The sequence below is a fragment of the Pan paniscus genome, chromosome 10, assembly GCF_029289425.2.
Source record: "Pan paniscus chromosome 10, NHGRI_mPanPan1-v2.0_pri, whole genome shotgun sequence".
Lineage (NCBI taxonomy): Eukaryota > Metazoa > Chordata > Mammalia > Primates > Hominidae > Pan > Pan paniscus.
Genome location: NC_073259.2, coordinates 125,039,404 through 125,056,596, shown reverse-complemented (window position 1 = coordinate 125,056,596; position 17,193 = coordinate 125,039,404). Strand labels below are relative to the sequence as shown.

General features: G+C 41.0%; 1 protein-coding gene across 3 annotated transcripts in view; it reads right to left on the bottom strand.

Moving 5' to 3' along the window:
• The window catches only part of FBXW8 (F-box and WD repeat domain containing 8), a 121,293-nt gene that overhangs the window by 36,835 nt on the left and 67,265 nt on the right, over positions 1 to 17,193 (bottom strand). For all 3 annotated transcript variants that reach the window (XM_003832416.5, XM_003832417.4, XM_055096230.1), the window contains 2 exons: positions 10,029 to 10,225; positions 6,568 to 6,774 (listed from right to left, as the gene is read on the bottom strand). In XM_003832416.5, the coding sequence (XP_003832464.2) occupies positions 6,568 to 6,774; positions 10,029 to 10,225 (404 nt within the window). The remainder of the gene's footprint in view (positions 1 to 6,567; positions 6,775 to 10,028; positions 10,226 to 17,193) is intronic.

The window sequence follows — 17,193 nt, the reverse complement described above, 5'->3', positions numbered from 1 at the left end:
CCTCAGCAACTCAGCATCCTCCAGTGGACTGGCTCAACACAACTCCACAGCCAAAAGGTTTAAACCACCTACATGGCTTAAAGAATCCAGGGTTCGGGACAGGAGCCCAAAGGTCATGTGTTCAACCCTCCTCATTTTACAGAAGAGAAGAGGCAGGTCAGATTAAAAGAATTGTGGGCTCTTCCTCAAATGGGTCCCAGATAAGCCCAGAAGGGGAGCATGTCCGCATACGCTGCCGCTCTTTCTTGCCACCACGACACTGGCCGGATAGGGCTGTCGGTCATGCTACACTGATTCTAGATGAAGTCATGTGTTCTAGTCATTCACTCTAAAAGCAGAGAGCTGAAAAATAATTTAAATGAAGGGCAGGACCAGTCAGATCTCTGTATATCCCCCCTGGCCTCATCTTGTGATCTTTCTGTAAAGCCTATCAGAGAAAAGCCGTCCAAGAACCACTAGGGGAAGGGGATGCCCTGCCATCCACCACTGCCCAAGGTACAACTTCTGTGGAGGGCAATGTCTATCAAAATCATGGAGGCACATGTCCCTTTGACCCAGCAAGTCTACTTGGAGGAAATGATCCTACAAATACATTCATGTGGACCAAGTGTTGTTTACAATAGCAAAACACCAGGAGCAATCTAGCATCCATCCGTAGGGCACTAGCAAATTAATTAAAGCACATCCACAAAGTATAATATTATAAAGTTGCAAAAATCAAAACCAAAACATGAAAAAGTTCTTTGTTATGTCATAGAAATGATCTCCAAGTGATTCTGCTGCAGGAAAAAGCAAGCTGCAGACAAAAATGTAGCACTTTACTATTCTCATTGTTTAAAGTGGGGTTGAGACCACATATGGTAATTTGATTATAAGTGCATAAACTATCTTAGGAAGAATGCACAAAAAACTGGCAACATTGGTTTGGCTCCAGATAGAGAAACTGGGTGGCAGGTTGGAGGGAGTGGGAAGGAGTCCTCCCACCACATACCCTTCCTTCCTATCTTTTGATTCCTGAATTAGGTGAATGCATTACCCAGTCAAAAAATACATTTAGATGTTTAAAAATCTGTGTTCTCTTTTCTGTTCCATTGGTCTATGTATTTACTTTTACACCAGTACCATACTTTCACACCAGTACTATTCCATTGGTCTGCGTATCTACTTTTACACCAGTACCACTACATATCTACTTTTACACCAGTACCATCTACTTTTATACCAGTACCGGTATCTACTTTTACACCAGTACCAATACATATCTACTTTTACCACCAGTACCATGCTGTTTTTATTACTATAGCCTTGTAGTATAATTTGAAGTCAGGTAATGGGATGCCTCTAGAGTTGCTCCTTTTGCTTAGGGTTGCTTTGGCTATTTGGGCTCTTTTTGGTTCCATATTAATTTTAGGATTGTTTTTAAACATACACTGAGGACAGGACACCCAATTCAATAAATGGTGCTGGGAAAATTGGATAACCACATGTAGAAAAATAAAACTGGATCCCTTTCTCTCACCATATATAAAAATTAACCAAGACTTAAATCTAAGACTTGAAACCATAAAAATTATAGAAGAAAACTTAGGAAAGACTCTTCTGGACATTGGCCCAGGCAAATAATTTACGTCTAAAATCCCAAAAGCAAATGTAACAAAAACAAATAAATGACACTTAATTAAACTAAAAAGTTTCTGTACAGCAAAAGAAATAACAGAGTAAACAGACAACCCACAGAATGGGAGAAAATATTTGCAAACTATATATCCAACAAAGGACTAATATCCATAATCTACTACGAACTCAAATAAATCAGCAGAAAAAAAAGCCAAAACAAATAATCCCATTAAAAAGTGGGCAAATGACACGAACAGATATTTCTCAAAAGAATATATACAAATTGCCAACAAACATAAGAAACAATGCTTAACATCACTAATCATCAGGGAAATGCAAATTAAAACCACAATAAGATACCACCTTATCCAGCCAGAAAGGCCATTATTAAAAAATCAAAAAACAGGCCGGGTGCGGTGGCCCACACCTGTAATCCCAGCACTTTGAGAAGCCAAGGCAGGCAGATCATGAGGTCAGGAGTTCGAGACCAGCCTGGCCAACATGGTGAAACTTCGTCTCTACTAAAAATACAAAAATTAGCCAGGCGTGGTGGCACGCGCCTGTAATCCCAGCTACTCGGGAGGCTAAGGCTGGAGAATTGCTTGAACCCGCTCAGTGGATGTTGCAGTGAGCCGAGATCACACCACTGCAATCCAGCCTGGGCGACAGAGCAAGACGTCATCTCAAAAAAAAAAAAAGAAAAAAGTCAAAAATCAATAGATGTTGGTATGGATGTTGTGAAATGGGAATGCTTATACATTGCTGGTGGAAATGTAAACTAGCACAATCTCTATGGAAAACAGTATGGAGATTTCTCAGATAACTAAAAGCAGATCTGCCATTTGATCCAGCAATCCCACTACTGGATATCTACCCAAAAGAAAAGAAGTCACTGTATAAAAAAGACACCTGTACACATATGTTTATTGCAGCACAAATCACAATTGCAAAGATAAGAAACCAACCTAAGTGCCCATCAACCAATGAGTAGATACAGAAAATGTGATACACACACACACACACACACACACACACACACACACACACACACCCCCATGGAATAATAACCATAAAAAGGAATGAAATGTCCTTTGTAGCAACTTGGGTGGAACTGGAGGCCATTATCCTAAGTGAAGTAACTCAACAATGGAAAACTAAATACGGCATGTTCTCACTTATAAGTGGGAGCTAAGCTATGGGTATGCAGAGGCACAGAGTGGTATTGGAGGACCCTAGAGACTCAGAAGGGTACTGGGTACAATGTATACTATTTGGGTGACAGGTACACTAAAAGCACAAGCTTCCCCACTATACAGTTCATCCATGTAACCAAAAACCATTTCTACCCCCCTAAAGCTACTGAAATAGAACGATTTTAATTAAAAAAAAAAAAAAAAACTCTGATCTTCAAAAAAAAGGGCAAAAATACATAGTTGCTATTTTTTTCTATGACTTTACGTGGCCCATAACACTGCTGGCAAACCCAGGTGTGGCCCCTAACTCTGATGTCTGAAACCCAAGTCTGGGAGCCCCTGCCCAACAAGCAAATCAAGATGTTACAGGGCCCAGACTGTCTGATCCCTTCCTACTTGAGCTGGAGGTGACTGATCAGCCAGCTACATTCAAAGACTTTTTAAAAAAAAAGATTAGACAGATAAGCTTTTGCTAAATTACTCGGCTTTGTTTCCTTAGAAAACTATGTTTATTAACAGAGCTAGGTTCCTTGACAAGCACCAGTTTGCTGAAATCTGTGTGTAATGCTGTTTTAACATGCCAATGCCAGGAACACTACTGGAGCTCAGTATTTGGGATGAATACACAATGGGTTGGCTAGCCAGATATAGGAATGGGTGGATTTGAGCCATTATTACTCCATGCTCAGGCACCTGAGGTGCCTGTAACATGCTAATGTGGGCATCATACGGTGTAAGAATATTCTCCAACTAAACAAAAATTACACCTCTGGAATACTTCAACAGGTTAGGGAGCTTTAAGTTTCTGACTAAAAGTCAATTTCAACATTTGGACCTCACTGTCTGCTTTTATCACAGTTAATCAATAATGGACTACAGCTAAATCCCAGTTTTGTATCAGGTACAAACAAATATAAACCAAATGCTCTGTTCTCATAAAACCTTCATCTGAATCCTAGATATACAGGCCAGAGGCACAGACACAAACCCTAGTGTGGATATAGCTCCAGGCAAACTCTACTGCTAATAGTCTCACACCAGCCTAATAAAACGTGCTGGGACACACGCTGCCACCAGGCTGAAGCACAGAGATGTTCAAGCATGGTATTCGCAAGCAAAGTGACACCAAGCCTCGCACATGAGACTATTTGGGAATTATGACATCACATTAGAGCACAGCAGGAGGATACTAAAATCTCACAGAGTTACCCATGACATGACTTAATTCACACAGAGCTGTTATATGACAATTACGTTTCTTAAAAATTCAAGTTTTTCTGAGGAAGCAGAAAATCCATTAAGCACAATCAGATGGAAAGTCTTGTCTCTGTAAAAATAAGCAAAGTTACATAGATGAAGCTTGGTATTCCTCTTACTTTTGAGTGGGTGGCATTCCTGTTGGAGAAACATCTCAACACAAAGTTATTACCAACACTACTAGCAAGCAGCCATTCACCCACATGAGTGTTTGGAGGGTTGGTGCTGTGCTCACAAAATATGTGGATGACTAAATGCTACTGTCAGCTTCCAAAGAGACATTTAGAAACATTCTTGTAGCAAATTTATTTCCACTCCTAATTTTAAAACACCAGCGAAAACACCAGCTTACAGGACTATACTTTTTTTTTTTTTTTTTTGTGGTAGAGACAGGGTCTCACTATGTTACCCAGGCTGGTCTCAAACTCCCAGCCTCAAGCCATCCTCCTGACTTAGCCTCCCAGAGTGCTGGGATTACAGATGTGAGCCACTGTGCCCAGCCAGGGACTATACATTTTTAACCAAGGATTTTTCACAAAACTAATGTGTTTATCAGCTGATTCTTACAGTTAATGCTTTTACTTGAGTTGGAAATTTTGAGAGGAATCAAAAAAACCCCACTGCCTTACATCTGTATCTGAAGGATCCTTGTGCTGAACTGTCCCTTTAAGTAGTTTCTCAAATGTATCCATTACAACTGTATTACTACAGGAATAAATCCATTCAGATAAGTCAAGGAGAAAACATTTATAAAAAGTATGAAAAATTTAAACCAGACTGGTACTGAATATAACTATCACCTCTCTATACTGAGAGCTCTAAAAATAAATGAGATAACACAAACTTGAAAGCATACCAGATGAAAAATTAGAAAGCAAAATGGTCTCTCCTCTCTCAACAAATAAGCTCACCAGGGATGGGAAAAGAAAGTTTTTTTAGAGCATGAGAAAGGAAACTGCCTTAGGAAACAATTCCTGCTCCTTCCCCACTTCCTGGGAAGACAAAACTCAGGAGTAATATCATGACACATCTTCCAGCTAGGACACAACGGAGATGCCCCAACCAAACTGCACACCGAATTTGCAGCACAAATGAGATGATAAAGTTTGCAGCACAAGGGGAGGCCTTTTCACAGTGAGATGATAAAGTTTCACATTGAGATGATAGGATGCCACACATATTGTCTACCGCTTAGTCTATCTTCCTGGATGAAGAATATATCACTGGGATCCAAGATGCTTCCATTCTTGACAATTTACTAGTTTGCAAAGCCAATCACACCTACATAAATGAGATTTGACCTTACAGGTCAAATACATGGAAGAAGTAAGATGTAAAAATAGGCACCACCAGAGGCTGGAATCCAACTATGGGTGGGAGGAATAACGGGAGGTTCAGGAGCTAACAGGTCGGGAGCTCTCATGTGCCAGGCACCATGCCTCAAGCTTTACATATGGCTTTTCATTTAATCCTACAACTCTAAGAAGCAGGCACTATTATGAACTCTATTTTACAAATGAGGAAACTGAGGCATAAAGAGGGTTAAGGAAACTACTAACAGTCACACAGGGTCTGCTGGCCCAGACACGTTCCTTCGCAGGAATCCCACCAACTGACAGAATGGGTCAGGAGCAGGGAAATTGGAAAAAAACCCAAAATGAAACAAAAACTTTCTCTCTCTCCCCCTTGGTCCCACTGGTAGGGAGAGTTCTATAAATCAGCTTTTAGACTAAGTATTTGGCCTATAGTCAGGATAGTAACATGCTAGGGAGTGATAAAATTTAGTCATCACTCAAAGAATTTCCATTAAAAACCTGTCTTCCTGCTTTTGGCTCAAAGAGCATCAGAATGCACTTTTATGCACTGTTGGTAAGAATGTGAATTCTGATGCACCTTTTTAGAAGGGCAATTTGAAAATGTCCATCATTATCTCAAGTACACATCCTAGAGATACACTATATATAAAAGGACTTCTGCAAGCTGCAATATGCATTGTAGCATTGCTTATAGCAACCAACACAGTGAAAGCAAGCTAAACACCCACCAGTGAGGGGCCTGGCTAAACAGGCTATGAGCTAGAAGCATATGCTGGAATCCTAGAGAGGGAGAGCTTGGTAAAAGCTGACATGGAATCCTCTCTCCAAGGCACATTATGGAGTAAAAATGTTGGGTACAGAACACTATGTATACTATGATCCCATCTCTACTATAATATGTTTTTAGTATACAAATGTACCTATATATGCATTAAATTTTTCTAGATGGATACCTAAAAACTGTTAATAGTTTCTTCTATGCAGGGAAGTTGGGGGAAGGGAGGAGAAAGAAAATGATTACTTTTCATTTGCAATCCTTTTGAAGTTTTTGAATTTTTTGACCATGCTTATATACTGGCCTGATATATCTGGAAAAATATTGAAGAGCTTTAATTTTTCAATTCCCTTCTAAAAAATAAATCTATATTCTTTTTTGTTAATTATACATCTTGCTAGTTGTGTACCTTGCTTCCTTCGTACACCCATCCCAGACCCTGTACACCAAAAGCAACTTGGTTGGCCGAGACGTCTAGACATGTGACAGGCGGGCCGTGGGCGTAAAGGAGGGTTCTGGCGGAGTCTTCGGCTTTGAGCAGGTACATCAGATCTCCAGCAGCGGCTACTGCCACAGGGTACCTTCTGGTTTCTGGAACTATTTCAAGGTACTGAACCTGTTAAAAGGTAAGAGTTGTTTAGTCCCATAAATTCATCCTGACTTGATCAAAAATATGCAATTCCACCTACACATCAATGAGAAGACCAGCAACCCAACAGAAAAAGATGGGCAAATGACACACTCACAGGAAATGAAACACAAACAGCTCTTACACAACAGAAAAGATGCTCAGTATAAGAGAAACATAAGACACACCTAAAAAGAGAAATATAAAATGAAAATTCATTGAAATATGATGCTTCACCTTTCATATCGGTAAAGATCAAGAAATCTGATAACACCCTGGGCTGGAAGTGAAGGAGGGAAAACCATGTTCCATGTTTCTGGATCCCACTTACTGCTGGTGGGGATATAATCTTGTCCAACTTGTATCAAGGGAACTTTGGCTACTCTTATCAAAATACCAAATGAACATGCACTCTGACCCAGGATATCCACTTCTAGAAGTTACTTACAAATAAACTCACATATATAAAAAATGATTATGTACAAGGTTATTCATGAACTGTAGTACAATTGTGTCTTAGCTAAAAACTAGAAAAACAGAAACACCCATTACTAAGGGACTAATTAAATAACTCAGTGTATCTATACGCTGGAATACCATGCAGTCCTAGAGGGAAGCATGAAAACGTTCTTTATAAAACGAAACAAATGGCATGATTCTCCCAGATAAGCTTAGCGGGTAAAGCAAGGATGCAAGATGAGTTAGGTAACCCCACCTGCTGACATGTGTACAAGGTGGGGGTGGAGAAAGTACACAATGCGCTTGACTCGCACATCCATACATCTTCTAACAATGGCTGCCTTCAAGGAGGGAAGTGGATTATGAGATGGGGAGATTTCCCACCATCAGCTTTATTGTGTCTTTTAAATTCTGAACCATGGGGATGTAATAGCAATTCAAAAAATAAAAGGTTGGGGTTTTTTTGTTTTGTTGTTTTGTTTGTTTGTTTGTTTACAATAAACTGAATAACATTCAGCTCCAAATTCGCAAACAAAATTTTAACATTTGTGCCAAAATGTGTGGCCAAAAGGTTAAAAATATCCAAGTGATCTGCTGTCTCCTGGTTTCAATGCCATCAGGGTCCATTTGGCCACCAGAGGGTAAGGAAGGGCTCTACAAACACGCATGTTTCTACCCACCCCGCTCCCCAGTCCTGACTGCGTCACCGCCGGCACTTTCTCTAATGTGCACGAGTCTGAGACGCACTTTTCAAGAATAATTTGATTCTGTCCATCCACAGGCGGCCCATTTCTCCGCGGTGCCGTTCGCAACAGGCTTTCGCCTCTGCGAGTAAATCACGAGAGGACACATGGAAGGTGAGCCACACTAATTATGAAAATCCACAGTGTGAAAGGACAGCGCTGCCCTGACCATATGCCAAAGAGTTCAAAGCCGGCCTCCAGAACACGGTCCAGAAGAGCTGGAGGGAGCGTCAACATCCGGGGGACTCTGCTAATACTCGGGCCCAGCTCCGCAAGCTGCGGGTCCATCACAAAGGACAGCAGCTCTAGGCTAATATCGCAGACCTGGGAACACTGCCACTGCCATTCAGGGGCGTATATGGACAAGACAAAACTGGCTTGGCTCTTTGGGCCAGGGGTGCCTTTTCCAAGGATACTCAGAGCATTTTGTGGGAACCTTTCACTCAAAGTGAAAAATAATTCCTAAAACGTGCATAAAACCCGCCTTGAACAATGGCTGCTCGGTTCCTCTCACTCCCCCAAATCATGTCTCATTTTCCTACAACTGACATCCTCCGTCTAGCCCTTTAACTTTATCTCCGTGTTGGCTTTCTGACAGACCAAGAGGCTCAGATTGACAGTGGTGGTGCCATTTGCTGGGGGCTGTAAACTAGTTCAAAAAGCTTGCAGTCTGTGCCAGGATGCCACCTTATTGCCAAGGCAGGATTTGCACTTTACAGAGAAACTGGCATCTTAAGTAAGTATCTGGGTCCATACAGTGATTGCTGGTCTACAGTATTCGTTTTTTTGTTGTTTTTTTGTCTTTTTTTTTTTTTTTGAGACGGAGTCTCGCTCTGTCGCCCAGGCTGGACTGCAGTGGCGATCTCGGCTCACTGCAAGCTCCGCCTCCTGGGTTCACGCCATTCTCCTGCCTCAGCCTCCTGAGTAGCTGGGACTACAGGCGCCCACCACCACGCCCGGCTAATTTTTTGTATTTTTAGTAGAGACGTGGTTTCACTGTGTTAGCCAGGATGGTCTCGATCTCCTGACCTTGTGACACAGTATTCTTTAATCACAGACTAAATAGTAAGTACTATGGAAGTTTTGAGAACAGAAATGTACTTTCACATTTTTCTAATAAAACCCAGATGAGCTGACAGCATCAGGCCATTTTAGGGGAGCACTATACTCAAAGTGCAGACGCTCCTGGAGGTGAAGCAGTGATGCCATGGCTTTCTAAGTTATTCTAGTCTAAGAAGATTCCCAACAGACAGAAAGAGGGAGGAACAGGATTGGTTCCAGGTCAGGCCCTCAATTCATCACTCAGTGTTGGCTTTTCTGCTCACTCTCCTACCAGTGCCAAAATCAAGTTTGTTTAAATTAAATCCAAACTCAGCATAGACAGATTTGAGCACTTCCTTCTTAACACCAAATCATCTCCCACTCTACAAATCTAGAGGTTCCTGTACAAATGAACTCAGAAATAAGCTCGACATAAAGAATTCTTAAGGCTGGCTGAGCTGCACACATGACATCCTGGAACATGGCTACCCAATTAACACCAACTTACATCTATCTTCACGCAAGAGTTACTTTAAATTTCAGGTGAGACAGTCTTGGGATGAAGAAAGTGTAGGAATGGAAATCTTCCTTCCCAGATGGACTGGGATAACACCACTGAACTCATTCTCACTTATATATTAGGTCAAACTGATCTTTGATTCCCAAGGGTGAGATTCCACCGTGTTAGTCTGAAGAAGGCCAAGGAACCACAGTGATGAGCAGCTCTGGCCCTGAAGTCAGCCCTGAGGTTTGAATCGTAACTTCTTACCTCTGAGAACTGGGGCAAATCAGTTCACTGCTCTAAGCAGCCTGAAGTGGCTTCTTGGTAAATGGGGAAAATGCTACTACCTATTTTGTAAGGCTGTAGTTAGACTTATGGAGGTAAGGCCCGCAGGAAGCTCTGAGTGAATGGGAGTTACCAACACCATTAGTACGTGCTTATATTAGACCCAGAGATTCTAAGAATAGAAAATAAGATGACCAGACTAAAAAGCTCACCAGTTTCGGAACTTCAAATTCCGCAGCTATCTGCCAGTACCCCTCCTCATTGGGGGATAACATCACGACATCAAAAGCAGAAGCTGTGGCCACGGTTGCATCGTCCTGGCTGAGGGCTAGTGCCTGTATTCTTGCATCGTGCTCAAAACGATGAACAGGGTACTTTCCGGTCCTTAAATCCCAAATATTAAGAAACCCTATGCAGCAAGAAACAATGCAGGTAACAATTTTAAATTTACTTAATATGTTCAATTATTTTAAAAACATGCAACACAAAGGAAAATTTTTTAACGGAGATACCTTGGAAATGAGACCCAAGTCTAAACACGAAATCACTTACGTTTCATATATACCTGATGCACATGGCCTGAAGGTAATTTTATACAATATTTTATTTTACTTTTTTATTTTTTAGAAACAGTGCCTCACTCTTCGCCCAGGCTGGAGTGCAGTGGTGCTATCATAGCTCACTGCATTTTTGAACTGATGGGCCTAAGTGATCTTCCTGCTTCAGCCTCCCAAATAGACAGGACTACAGGCGTGTGCCACCATACCCAGCTAATTTTTAATTTAGCTGAGACACAGTCTCACTATGTTGCCCAGGCTGCTTTTTTGAACTACTGGGGTCAAGCAATCTTCCTGCCTCTGCCTCCCAAAGTGTTGGAATTACACGTGTGAGCCAACGTACCTGGTCTATACAATATTTTAAATAATTCTGTGCATGAAGCAAAGTTTTGGCTGTGTTTTGGCTACAAACCCATCACATGAAGTTAGATGTGAAATTTCCTACATGTAGCATCATGTCAGTGCTTAAACAGTTTCAAAGCATTTTGGAATTTTGGATTAGGGATGCTCAGCCTGAATTTCACATCCTTCCTCAGCGCCATCCTCCTAAAGCCTCTGTTAGCAGCAGTGCTTTATTTTGCACAGCTCTAAAACCTGTGCTTCAATATCCCACACTTGCCAAAAATGCCGATTTTCCACTCTTCTCCCAGCACCTGGAATGCTGCTGCCCAGATTAATTCCTCTTTCACACAATGGCCATACACCCTTTCTCCAGGGTGGTTTCCAGACCGGTAGCATCAGTACCACGTGGCGACTTATTAGAAATGCAGACTGTCAGGCACCAGTAACTCTGGGGATGTCCACTGGAGTTTAGGACCAGTGGTCTACAGGAACTTATGCTTTTCCAGTCAGATAAGCTTTTCTGTACTTAGCATTTCATTGATTCTTCTTTCCTCAAAAATAATTTCTTTTTATCATTCCCAAGCTATTTCCTTCCCTTCGAAGATTTACCCAAGAAAATGATTACTCTGCATTAGGCTGGTTAATGCCTTGCTCCAATTCCAATTGATTCAATTTTTCAAAATTCACCAAGAAATAAATGTGTGGAGATAACAGTTTGTGACTATTTGAGTTCAAATCCAGCTCCAGCACTTGTTAGCTGACGGACTTAGGGGAGTTGCTTAACAGCTCTGAGCCTGTTAGCCTTTCTGTAAAGTTGAAGACAACATTACCTACTACATAGGACTGTGAGGCAGATGAAAGGAGACCGGCCACACGAAGCACTGAAGATGGACCATTCCTTTCTGTCTTTTATTTTTATGCAGTCTATAGTTCCTGCTGTGTTATAAAACATATTTAATCTATCAATGCTACTTCCCCTTCTATTGCTCATCCGTAAATCTAGCCCTATTTCCTATAACTTCCTATTACCTAGAACAGACCAGGCTTTTTGCTTTCCTTCTCTTGGCAGTGTATCTTCCTATCTTTCTTTTTTCTTGCCTTCTACTTTGTCTTTAAACTATAAATGCTTTGAGTATAGGATCTTACTATAAAGGATCATTCAGCACTAAATAAATATAGAGAATTGGAAGAAAATAATACATTTGGGCTGCTTTGCCAGACTTTCAAACTGTCAGTAGGCTAAGGAAGCAATTATAAACAAAAGCAGAGCCTTCTTCAAGCTAAATGTTGCTTCGCATCTAAAACACAGTGCACTCTTAAGAATTATGATAAACTTGGGGGATAAGCGGATCACAAAAGGTTCCACAGCACATTCCCCTGGCAATTATTTGGGCAAATTCTTTCCATCCTGACTCAGAAGAGAAAAATATGCTGCAGAAAATGCCAGTGGCTCTACATAACAGATAGGAGATCGGCTCTCCCATGCCAAGATGTCTGCTCTTAACATGGGCTTCCTTCAAACACTCTGCATTGCATTTGTTTGCATTTGTTTTGAGACATCACAACAGTAAAGAGAAAAAAAACTCCCATTTGCATAGAGCTTCTGAGTCTTCAGAGACTCGTGTGTCTCCTCTCACTGAGCATTCACTTCCATCTTGGGAGGCGCACCATTTTACTCCTCTCACAGAAAAGAAACAGAAGCACCGAGTGGTTAAACAACTTGGTCCAAAGCCACTTGGTATGTCATGACTTGGTACGTCATGAAGTTGGGCTGGAATTTAGCTGGAAAAGTGCAGGATGAGCGGCTGCATTTGTAAGTGCATAAAATAACTATGAGCTCAATGAGTAACTGACGTACACCATCAAACTCACCCTGGGTGCTGCCAAGCGTGGAAGCTATTTAACCACAGCTCACTCTAAGCACACATGGAGTTTATCTATAAACACATTTTTCATTATTAATCAAGTATTGGCTTTGCTGGCATCATTTTTCCAACAGAACTTTATGCAATAAAATATCCTTCACCACAAGGTTGAGTAGCACAGAGCTATCCTGAGAAGAGTCTTTTTGGGAAAAAAAAAAAAATCCAAGGCTCCATCAATTACATGGTCAAATCTTTCTCTCCTGAAAGCCTGTTGTGTCTTCATCTTTTTCTATTTCCCCTACTTCAATTATAAAGTGTCGCACTTGGTCAGATCCTCACTTGTCGGGGGGCTGATATCACGTGCACAGTTCTTCAACATCATTTTTAGGTGCAAAATCATTTAGGATTGTATGTCCTCTTGATGAGTTGATTCTTTATCACAGGCAAAGTCCCTCGGTATCCCTGGTTACTATAGTCTTTGCTTTGAAATCCACTTTGCATGGCCACGCCAGCTTTCGATTAGTGTTAGCATGCAGAACTTCTCCCATCTTTTCGCTTGTGTCTTTATATGTTTAAAGTGGGTTTTCCATAGACAGCATGTAGTTTGTCTTGCTTTTAATTGGGGTGTTTAAATCATTTATATTTACTGTGATTATTCATAAGGTTGGGTTTAATCTACCATTTTGCTAATTTTTAAAATTTATCCCATCTGTTCTTTGCTCCCTTTTCTCCTCTTTTGTTGCCTTTTTTATTTTTTGGATTGAGTATTTGGGATAACTAAATGTGTTTATTCCACTTTAATTCCTTTGTCGGCTTGTTAGCCAAAACTCTTTGTTATTTTAGAGGTTGCTTTTGGATTTTAACATAAGTCTTTATCACAGTCTACCTGCAAGTAATAGTGTATCATTTCACATGTTATATAAGAACTTTAGGCTGGGTGTGGTGGCTCATGCCTGTAATCCCAGCACTTTGGGAGGCTGCGGTGGGTGTATCACTTGAGGTCAGGAGTTTGAGACCAGTCTGGCCAACAAAGTGAAACCCCGTCTCTAGTAAAAATACAAAAATTAGCCAGTCATTGTGGTGGGCACCTGTAATCCCAGATACTCAGGAGGCTGACGCATGAGAATTGCTTGAACCTGGGAGGCGGAGGTTGCAGTGAGCCAAGATAGTGCCACTGCACTCCAGCCTGGGTGACGGAGTGAGACTCTGTCTCAATTAAAAAAAAAAAAAAAGAACTTCACAGCAGCATACTTCCATTTCTTCCCTTCCAGCCTTTGTGCTATTACTGTCATACTTTTTATTTCTACATATGTTACAAACTTTTTATTTGTACATCTTGTAAACCTTACATACATTGTTATTACTTTTGCATAAGCAGGCAATTATCTTTTAAAGATATTTAAATAATAAAAAAGCCATTTCTATTTATCCATGTAATTACCACTTCTAGTTCTTTCACTGTCACTTTCAACATCACGAAGTACTGCAGCTTCTGCAAGGTTTGCAATTTCCCTTTGAACTGTATTGTTGGATATCTGCCCCAAAAGCATATGGGCAGAGTGGGCAGGAATAGATACAGAAGCTAACAGGGAAGGGTGTTTGAGTGAAAGCTAATTTTATAAATGGTCAATTTATCAGTTACTACAGTTATATCATGGCTACTTTTATAATCTCAAAACTGCAAGGACTTGAATAGTGAATAACTGAATTACAAGAATGCTCTATAATAGTGTGGCTGATTATCATCAGCTACATTTAGCCAAAAAGGAATCAATGCAATAATACATTCAACAGGTAGTTACAGAGCTCCCTGTTTTGTACCAAGGCACTATTCTAGGGACTGGGGATATCACAGTGAATAAGACAAAATAAAACAAAAAAAGTCCCTGACTGATCGAGCCAACATTTTAGTGACATATAAGAATTGAAAGGATACCTGTTTTCATAAAACACACACTGGAGAGAAACAAATATTTAATAACTAAAATATAAAACACAATGATCACAGAGAGATATACACAAAGCACAATGGAACAATGAATAAGCTTAACTTTTGGTCATGCTGTCACACTATTTTAAGACCCCAGAAAAGGAGCAGCGAACTTTTCTAGATGTTTTAACTTGAACCAAGTCTGCATTTATTGCATAACTACTAAGGAAGAAGTCGTTAATGCCTGTCAGGGTCAAGGAAATTCACTTCTCAAATAGGTATTTTTTATCTGATATAAATTCATTTGAAAGGTCAAGTGTTATCATACTGCGGACCTAGCAATGAAATGGATTTGGCTCCTGACACTGTGAACTTGTGAAATGGCAAGACTGTGTCCTTTTCCCTCTCTATGCCCTATGGTAAGGAATTCACAGTGCTGGATGTGGCTGTACATCAATAAAGGTTTGCTTAATGCTTGTCATATGTTTCAGCAATGGAACATTTGGTTGTAAGAAACAGACACCCACTGAAACTGGCTTAAACACAAAAAGGAAACTGACTGGAAAGGAATGAGGCTATTTCTTGGAGCCCAAGGGCAGGAAGTACAGCTGGAGGTGATAAGGGATCAGAACCAGGAACCAGGAAGACATACAGAACCAAGGTAGTGTATGTAACTTGTGTGCACCACAGATCTTATCTCTGCTTCTCTCTGCAATTCTATTTCATTCTTCTCTTCGGAAACCAGCTTTCTCTCATCCCTGGGTACATGGAGAAAGGTGGCTGTCCCCATTCCAGGAGGTCTTCTACTCCAAGAATGCAACAAAGTTTGAGTCCCAACCAGCCCATCCCAGTCCATGAATCAGCTTCCCCCAGAACTGGGGCCCCATCCCTCATCCAATTAGCTGAGGCCAAAAGACTAACTCAAATACTATGAACATGCCCACCTGGAGAGGGCCTGGGGAGGGACCTCAGGGCAAGGAGACACCCCCCTGCCCAAAGATCTCTACGACTTCTCTCCTGCACAGTAGGCCAAGGTAAAACAAGAGAAAAAGTCTCAGCAAACACAAAGGGAGGTTCTACTTGGTTTCTTGGCAGTGGCATAAGAAGCAAGTCTTTTTTTTTTTTTTTTTTTTTTTGCCATTCCCTGCACCAGGCATCATCCTGAAGGCCAGAGTTTATAGCCCCCATTTTGCCCCACACTAGAGAAACAGAAAGAGCAAGTGTTTTTCTTCCTTCCTGACCAAACCTCAATAGCTGGATAAAAGATGATTAATTCTGAGTAGTGCTGGGATTGCAACAATACTGTTTCACTCATAACAAACAGGAAAAGGATGCAGACAAAAGAAGAAACTGGGTCTCTTGAAACATCCAGAAGACAAGTGAGGACCACTGGCCCAATAAAGGAGAAGGGGCAGGGCCTGGCAGTCCCACCTGCTCCCTGGGCTCAGGACCCTCCACCTTGACAAGCAGCAGCCAGGCTGAAGGAACTCTGAGCTCAGCCTAGACCAGGAACAGCCATTAACGATGACATGAGTAACGATGGCCAGTCTTTCGAGGAGACATAAAGCCTGCTCAGCAGCTGTGGATGGGCACCCATGCCAGTTTGCAGCAGGCCCCTCCCACCTCCCTAAGGAGGCCAGCCAGAGTGTGGTAATGAAACTGCACATAGTGGAAATGGGATCTAAATGAGTTTAAACTGATTTATGTTAGCTTTTGTAAAGATTACTCGATATCTGGAAAGTGCTACCACTGTGAAATAATGTCGACAATCCTTAAGACCTCCGTCTAATGGTACTTGCACAGAATATTTATATTCTTCGTCATGGGAACAAGGACCATAATGGATACCATTTTTGTTTTATTAGGGATGCATATTTAAATTAATCTGCTATTTGCCTAAACAATTAGCTGCTTCTGTTTGTGTGCACAAAGCCAAAATTGCAATTAAGCTTCCATCAAAAAGATAAGCCCCAACTAAAACTGTCCCGGTGGAGTCATAAGAGCTCAGGGCAGAACTTTCCAAAATTACTTTTTAGCATAATGGTAATTATGTTAATTGCCTGAAAGGTAAATAACTGCTGAACTGGTTTTGGAAAAAAAACACAATTGGTATACTCTTCCCTCCCCTTTGATCTTTTCCATGCACCACAAAATTTAAAACAGGTTAACAGTTTCGAAAGGTCATAGACTAGTCCCTTCTTCAACTACAGAGCTGGTCTTGTGGTCTTTAGTGGTTTCTTGATTAGAAATTATTTCAGCCGCGAGCTCCCATCCTCTTGAGCTTCCACAATAAACACCTGAAGCTTGGTGTCAACTTCATGATCGTTAAATAGACAGGATCAATTAACTGCGTTCAGAGATACTGAATGAAGTTGACTATTTATAATAAAGACAGCTGGCAATCTCAATTTCTACCATGTAAATAAACACTTGCCTATCAGAAATTAATCAGGAGTCAAAAGAAATTCTGCAACAAAGGAAAAGGCATTTTGACAAAAATTTTAAATATACCCATAGTACTGACTTAACATGTACCCTTTGTTCATTAAGTCCACACATCACCACTCTGAAATGCAGGCCAGAGACATAAAACTAGCATAAAGTTGGACAGGACAAAAGTTTTTGCTCTTCATGGAAGAGGTGCCGGTGGGAGATTAGTATCAGTGTAGACAAGGGTCATAAA